The sequence below is a fragment of the Staurois parvus genome, unplaced genomic scaffold (assembly GCF_062004578.1).
Source record: "Staurois parvus isolate SC_StPar_1 unplaced genomic scaffold, SC_StPar_1.0 ptg000704l, whole genome shotgun sequence".
NCBI classification, from domain to species: Eukaryota; Metazoa; Chordata; class Amphibia; order Anura; family Ranidae; genus Staurois; species Staurois parvus.
Genome location: NW_028318500.1, coordinates 3800511 through 3809039, shown reverse-complemented (window position 1 = coordinate 3809039; position 8529 = coordinate 3800511). Strand labels below are relative to the sequence as shown.

Here is an 8529-nt window from a genome sequence, read left to right as displayed (position 1 = left end):
CCATCTTAATGTGGCTAAACACTTGTATATTAATCAAATCGATGATCAATGAAGTGGATGGCAATTGTTACGTCTGTGTATACGCAACATTACCCAAAGTCCTAATCTCATACCCAGTTTGCGTTTTTCTCCTAGTAGATGCACATGCTGAGGATTCAGGGTTGGAATGACTTCTCTCCTGCATAAACTGTAGTATGGAAGGGCACATCTGGATCCAAGACTTCTGTAAAGTTGTTGTGAATTGTCTGTTAGACCTCCTGAGATTGCGTAATCTATCCTTAACAATATACCAATGGCTTCTTTTTTTTTTTTTTTTTTTTTTTTTTTTTTTTTAGTGGAAATGTAAGCATCTTTGTAGCTATCTCATTTAATGCTTTTTTCCACTCTAGATGTGAAGCCAGCTATAGACATGGACTGTGTGACTAACCAAGATTCTGTGTACTTGCCCAACTCTGTCAGTGCGACCCTGGAGGACCTGGATTTATGGAGGCAGTTCCACCAGGAAGGCACAGAGATGATCATCACCAAGTCTGGAAGGTGAGTCCTCAAACACAAAGACCTTACAGTGATCATGCATGCCAATGACTGCTAATTAAAAAATGATCTACATTGTATCTTGTACATTTTATTACTGCCACAGTTCAAAAGCACAGATGGACCCAGTTTTTTTTTTTTTTTTAACATTAAATATTCCCCCACAAAGGGGTTTAATCATATACTTTGCTTTTGTAGAGTACTAACTCCATTAGAAGCAACATTTTTCTAATTATCAATCACATTTCTTTACAGGCGGATGTTCCCACAATGTAAAATTCGGCTCTTTGGGCTCCATCCCTACACCAAATATGTGGTTCTGGTGGATTTTATCCCTCTAGACAACTGCAGATATAAGGTAAATATGAGTAATTTCTGTAATACATAGGCACTACTAGGCAGTAAAGTCCAAGTTATCACTACATGGAATGATTTTGACCTGCATTTAAGGGCAGCCATACATAGATCACAATGTGACCAATTCAGCAAGAACTGTCTGTATTCATGTATGGAAAGGCGTCATAACCTTTTTGAGGCACCAGTTAAGCGGGCATCAATAAATTTGCCCTCTTAGGAGTTCAGTAAGCTCTGACATGACTCCGTATTACTAGCAGCGCATGCAGTGAATGATGAAAGTAAGTCTTCCCACCATTAGCTAGGTTTCTTATTTCACAGCAGAAGCAAAAGAATGTTACATCACTTCCACTTTCAATGCAAAACATGTCACTTTCACACCTGCAATCATTTTTTTTTTTTGTCTAACCCCTCTGCATTGTTTTACTTTCTTTTAATAGTGGAACAAGAACCAGTGGGAGGCAGCAGGTAAAGCGGAGCCACACCCTCCATGCAGGACATATGTTCACCCAGACTCTCCAGCCCCAGGTGCCCACTGGATGAAGGATGCAGTCTGTTTCCAAAAGCTTAAACTGACCAACAACACATTGGACCAACATGGACATGTAAGCATTTATATGAAATGAGATGCCTACCCTTGTACTTGCTCATAAGTTGCCATGCTCCTATAGAATATTATGGTCTTATTTTAGTGCTTCTTCACTCTTTGCAGATAATCTTGCACTCAATGCATCGGTACAAACCTCGGTTCCACATTATTCAGTCTGATGACCTATACAACACCCGATGGGGACTCCTGCAGGTTTTTAGCTTCTCAGAGACCCAGTTTACAGCAGTCACTGCCTATCAAAATGATAAGGTAAGATAAAGTACAACGCATATTGAAAGGTTTCGTTTGTATGTCTTCTCTGTGTTTACAATTGTTTCCACCCACAACTATAAAAATACTGATAATATAATTTTGACCAAGCTGGCACTAGAGCAAATATATCTGTTAATGTGGTAGAGACAGCAGAGTGTAAGCTTATCTGATACAGGATAGTGAATGTTTATGAACTGTATAAAGCACTGTTTAATGCATGAAGTGGCATTGTTTGTTTATACTGTCGTACCTGTTTACGAATTTATTGCGTTCTGCGGGACTTTTCATATTGTGAAAAATGCGTAAACCGAAATGCGGTTTCCCATAGGAATGCATTGAAAACCAATTCATTCATTCCGGAGATTAGTAAGAAGTACAGTCTTTTATCTGTTCAAAACTCTTTATAAAGTGCACTTTAAAGGCATAAATACTGTACAGGGACATGATTTAAAAAAAAGTGTAAATCACTTGAAAACCAATTAATCCGCTCGTATTGCGAAAAAAAAAAAATTGTAAACCGAGGCATAATTTTCATTTATAAACTGACAATTTACGTAAACCGAGGTACGCCTGCATGTACACAGATATTATTTATATATATATATAGATAGATAGATAGATATAGAGATAGATAGATATAATCTAGATTACTTATTCTCATCCTTCTTATTTTTTTTCTAGATCACAAAACTGAAAATTGATCACAATCCTTTTGCCAAGGGTTTCAGAGAACAGGAAAGGGTCAACCGGAGGTATGTATGCTTTTATAGTAATAAAATGTATTTGATGTTAATTGATTTATTTGATAAATTGCTACTTCAGTTCAAGAAGCTTCATTCCAGTATGTTAAAGACTAGTAAAGACTAATTTATGACTGGGACCCCATGAGGCTGATTTACTAAGGCTACATTTGCATGGGCGACTAGCTCTAGTGTTCATGACAGCGTCAGGAATTGCTGCTGTTTTTTTTTTTTTTTCACCTATGAGCGACTTGTGTGAATATTATCAATGTCTTTTAGTAAAACAGTCTCATTATGAATTACTTTTTTATTACAGAAGTCATATGGTTAGAAAAACTGGCAGGAAACTAGCGTTTTTAGAAGTTCAGCCAAGACTGTCCAATAATTTTCATGACGTGGTAACACCTCTATAATAAAAGTTTAGGTGAAAAGCTTCTAACCTTTAGCTAGTTATGATTTTTTGTGCTTCTGACTCTAACCTGAATTTACAGCAGCTGGCACTCAACTGTAGGAATTCCACTACAAGGCTAAATAAATCATTTTTTTAGAGGAAGCCAGCCTTCAGTGTATTAAAAAAAAAAAAAAAATGGCACCTACTTCGGTGTGATGCAATTCAGTCTTGCATACATTGACCGTTTTTTTTTTTTCTTTTTTTCCTCAGTGATGATATGTTGAAGCTTCATCCTCAAAGTCCTAGCAAGCGCCAGAAAAGAAAGAAATGGGAGGACAGTCTTGAACCAAAAGAGGAAGGTATTTTTGTTTACTATGGAATATGGACTAGATTTGGGTGGCTTGGTCAATCTTGTAGATCATTTTAATGTATGAACTAATCCTTTTTTTTTTTCTTCATTTTTTGCGCCCATTTAGATCGTTCTAAAATTGCTTGCGTAAAGGAAGAGCCTAGCGTTATGCCAGCAGAAGTATTCTCCCAATGGGTTGCAGATCACGAAGGAGGTCTTAATTTAAATTCCACCTCTCCAGATTTGACAGAGTCTCCACACCAGGAGCAGCAGGTTCCATCCTCTTCATCCAGCTTTCTGTATAGGTAAACGTCCATTACAACTACCTTTGTGCTATTCAGTAACGTGTAATAAATTTGGTAGCCTTCAGAGTGTGTGGGGTTTTTTTGGGGTTTTTTTTTTTTTTTACAGCGCTGAGCGAACTATTGGCGCTTTATAAATACTGTATAATAATAATAATCAAGGGAAATAACATTTACACATGTCTTTTATTATACCACAGAAGCCCACAGCGAAGATGTCCTCAGCCCCTTCCAGGTTCCTTGGATGTATGTGAAGCAGCAGGGAGACGCCTCACACCTGATGTTGCTACAGTGCCAGAGTTGGATGCCTGTCAGCTTCAAGTATTTCCTCCACAGCATCCTGTACAGGAGCGCCCCAGTGGAATGAACTTTCCAATGGACACACCTGCACGGCAGACACTGCGTGGTCCCATGTACAGTCCATATACCACTGACCAGTGGATGGTTCCAACACAAGGGCAGTATCGGCCCATGGGCTACTCCTACCCAACAGACTTTGGCACCCAGGGACCTGTGAATCACCCACACAATGGGATGTCAGACTGGAGCCAGTATCCTCTATTCTCTTACACTTGCTGGTAAAAGGATGAAACACTATAACTAAGGTGTGGACTGACAGAACTCATGATTCCCTCTGCTGTTTTAATAATTGTATTATGTACCATCCAAGAAATGCTACATGTCTAAAATTGGGGATTAGGAGGGATCATCCCTTTTTAGGACTGTATGCCATTTAATTTATTTCAAAGATTTCTCGCTGGTATTAAATACTTTTAGAGACCAGGTTTAAGACTTATAAGTATTGGCCAGGGGCGGGCTGACCATTTGGAAACTCTGGCACTGACCGAGGGCCCGGGGTCAGTAGGGGGCCCCATAAGATGCCCCTGGTACCTTTTTTCATAGGCTTTTTTGAGTTTGGGCAAGGACACGGGCCCCATGATCCCCTATTGCCCGTGGGCCCCATGATCCCCTATTGCCTGTGGGCCCCATGAATTGTCAGTCCGCCCCTGGTATTGGCATTGTATCTACAGTGCAACCACTTCTAGAGGTGGCCACAGACTCTACTTCTAGCTGCTTGTGAACCATTTTCAGAACAGAGAACTTCAAAGTTTCCAACTGGAACTGGAGGGTGTATAATACACTCCTAAGACGGATCTCTATTTGTTGCACATTCATTCTATTTGAAGCCAAGGACTGGAGACATGTATTCCTCTAACAAACTTCCCTTCTAGAAGAGGTTTTACACCATAAAGCCGTGTTTTTTGGTATTGCTTTTCACAGATTTGTTTTATTTTATTTTGTGGTTTTAAATGGTTTTTTTCTTGTTGACACTATAACATTTAATTGACATTTTGCACATTTTTCCTGGGGAGGTTTTTGGATATGCATATGTGGTCTAGCACATGGTATGACACAGTTAATGCAATAATGCACAAGGGTCTCGTGTTGCATGTTTTACACAGGGTTGTGTGTAATGAGCATGCTTGTTCTTACTGGGGGTTTGTTTATGTGTAACAGTTTCTGAGCTTTAATGTTTGCAATATAGAGATTAAGGAGTTTAAAGACCATATGCAGGGAATTATGGCCACCAATCTGGTTCAGCAGCTTGGAGCAGACAGCCTAATAAAGGAAATTTCTCATTGGCTGCTATGGGTATAAATCTGTGTGCCTTTTTGGCACATCTGTAAATAAAAACCTGTATGTGAAATAACAATTTTGGATCATAGAAAAGTCAATCTATGTTAAATAAGTTGATTTAGACTATGAACCCCTAATTCACTGGTTGTGACTGAGAAATGTCCTATGTATAGACTGCATTATGTGTAAATAGATTTTATTTAAAGACACGTTGGACTTTTTTTTTTTCCTAGCTAAGAGCACACCCTTTTTTTTTTTTTTTTTTTTTTTTTTTTTATCTTCAGTGAACTGAAGTGGGAATGATGGAATGTACATTTTGTGTCACTGTCATTTTACCCTTGCAATAAATGTCCAGTGTATGAAATGCTGTTGTATGTTTGAAAGGCATGCAAAAAACAAAACTATTTCAAAAGAAGCATTTTATGAAGCTGGAATGGGGGGGGGGGCTTTGCCCATAATCGGTGGAATCAAAACTTGCTGGTTGTCAACTGTGCCCATTACTCTGGTCACTTGCAGTAAGTCTGGGGAAACATTGTAAACAGTCATATACAGCAAGCTTCATCTCTAAGGCTCTATGTACACTGTGCGTTTGGAGAACTCTTCTGAACGCTGTTAAAAATCGTACGTTTTGCCTCATTTGCACACTCCATTTATGAGTGTTTGCGGTCAGAAGTGTTTTTTAAAGAAAAGCACAAAAGAACCTCCCAAATGCCCAGAATACACTGGAAAATGGTAAATTATTAACTATTTCAGACTGTGAGAGAAATAGAGAGAGTAGAAGCAGAGAGCAGTATTTGTTGAGATAAGCTGCCCTTCCTTTTTTTTTTTTTTTTTTTTTGTTTTGTGGTGTTTGGATGCGTTCCAGCTCATTTCTGTGCAGAAATTATTGCAGAAGTGTCTAACATATTTTCTTTCATGCCAAACCTCAAAGTATGGTGTACCAGGTCCATTTGAGTACCAGGAAAACACTTTGCATGCATTTTTCTTGATGAAAAAAGGCTCTGGACAGCATCTGGAAATGGAAGAGTTAAAAAAAAAAAAAAAATCTTACAAACACGGCTAGCCGCGTTTACAAGCGTTTGGTGTTTGAAATGCTGATAAAATCTACCCCTGAACGCAAGTTTGATGCGTTCAAAAAAACTACTGTAAACTCAACTGCCTGTGAACGACGATGTGTACATGGACACATAGGAAAACATTAGGGAAAGTTCAGGGGCTGCGGAAAAAAAAAAAAAAAAAATGCAGAAAAGCTCCTAAATGTGAGTGTACATGGAGCCTAACATTGTCATTTCCTGAAATTCTTATTTACAGTGAAGGAAATAAGTATTTGATCCCCTGATGATTTTGAATGTTTGCCCACTCACAAAGAAATGATGAGTATAAAAATCGAATGGTAGGTGTATTGTAACACTGAGAGACAGAATAGCAACCAAAAATTCAAAAGAATCTCTGGGGTCGGCACGGTGGTGGTGGCTCCTCTCCATTTCTAGTTTGATCAAAGTGTGGTTTATCACAATATTGCCACATAATATTTGTCATCTTAATTTGGGTTTTATATATATATATATATATATTCACCCATTGGTATGTTTTATATGTCAGTTTATTGCTGTATTTTATTTGTGGGATACATATTTGTGATTTACGTTTTGGCACTAGTAGATACTAGGTTGGTGCATTTTTAATTTTTTTTATGCACACATAGGAGGTTTGCATGCTTATGCGTTTGTCATTGAGTCTATAGTGGTATAGACCCATCACCTGTTAGTCCCATTTGGACTATTATTCACTACTACCATCATATCCTGCTTAGGATATAATCACTTTTGTCATTTTAGTTTGTTACACATGGATGTGCGTTGTTTCACGGTTTTCTCACTTATTGATTCTATAAAGATTGCAGCACATGTATGGAGTTTCAGCTCTAGTTCTTCATAGTATTTCACCACTTTGTTTTTTTCACATACAGTTGTGTTCAAAATAATAGCAGTCAGACATCACTAACCTGATCAGTCACTGTTTTTGGTAGAAATTATATTTCTACATGGCAAATAATTTACTAGCAGGTGTAGTAGAGTAATAGAAATCCAACAGACCCAACAGTCATGACATGCATGCTGCTGATTCTGTGTCATTGAATCACTAATTGAAAGGGGCATGTTCAAAATAATAGCAGTTTGGAGTTCTATTAGTGAGGTCATTCATTCTTTGAAAAACAGGTGGCAATTATTGCCCTTATTTAAGGAAGGAAGGCAGCAAATGTTGGTTACAGTGCATCTCTCTCTGAAATTCTGAGGAAAATGGGTCATTCCAGACATTGTTCAGAAGAACAGCGTACCTTGATTAAAAAGTTGATTGGAGAGGGGAAAACATATAAAGAAGTGTAGAAAATGATAGGCAGCTCAGCTAAAATGATCGCAAATGCTTTAAAATGGCAACCAAAACCTGAAAGATGTGGAAGAAAGCGAAAAACTACCATTCAAATGGATAGAAGAATAGCCAAAATGGCAAGGACTCAGCCAACAATCAACTCCAGGAAGATCAAAGAAGGTGTAAAGTTACCTGTGAGTACTGTTACAATTAGAAGACGCCTATGTGAAGTCAAGCTATCTGCAAGAAGCCCCCGCAAAGTCCCACTGTTGAAAAAAAAGACATGCTGAAGAGGTTACAATTTGCCAAAGAGCACATTGACTGGCCTAAAGAGAAATGGTGCAACATTTTGTGGACTGATGAAAGTAAGATTGTTCTTTTTGGGTCTAGTGGCCGGAGACAGTTTGTCAGACGACCCCCAAACACTGAATTCAAGCCACAGTACACTGTGAAGACAGTGAAGCATGGTTGTGCAAGCATCATGATATGGGGATGTTTCTCATACTACGGTGTTGGGCCTATTTATCGCATACCAGGGATCATGGATCAGTTTGAATACATCAGAATACTGGAAGAGGTCATGCTGCCTTATGCTGAAGAGGAAATGCCCTTGAAATGGGTGTTCCAACAAGACAACGACCCCAAACACACCAGTAAATGTGCAACATCTTGGTTCCAGACCAACAAGATTGACGTCATGGAGTGGCCAGCCCAATCCCCAGATCTTAATCCAATAGAAAACTTGCGGGGTGACATAAAAAATGCAGTTTCTGAGACAAAACCAAGAAATAGAGAAGAACTGTGGAATGCAGTCCAATCATCCTGGGCTGGAATACCTGTTCACAGGTGCCAGAAGTTGGTTGACTCCATGCAACACAGATGTACAGCAGTTCTCAGAAACAGTGCTTATACAACTAAATATTGATTCAAAGGAAAGCAAAATCTTCAAACATTTTTCAGTTGATATAGTGAACGTTTGAGTTTGTAAA

At 38.6% G+C, this 8529-nt stretch overlaps 1 protein-coding gene across 1 annotated transcript; it reads left to right on the top strand.

Moving 5' to 3' along the window:
* The first annotated feature begins 342 nt into the window (after nt 1–342).
* Nucleotides 343–5410, top strand: LOC149445929 (T-box protein VegT-like). The gene is made up of 8 exons (XM_089653161.1): nt 343–537; nt 790–892; nt 1329–1493; nt 1601–1747; nt 2432–2502; nt 3152–3240; nt 3358–3535; nt 3733–5410. Exons 1-8 carry the CDS (start codon nt 371–373, stop codon nt 4112–4114), a joined length of 1302 nt encoding a protein of 433 aa, XP_089509287.1. The 5' UTR covers nt 343–370; the 3' UTR covers nt 4115–5410.
* Nucleotides 5411–8529: the final 3119 nt, after the last annotated feature.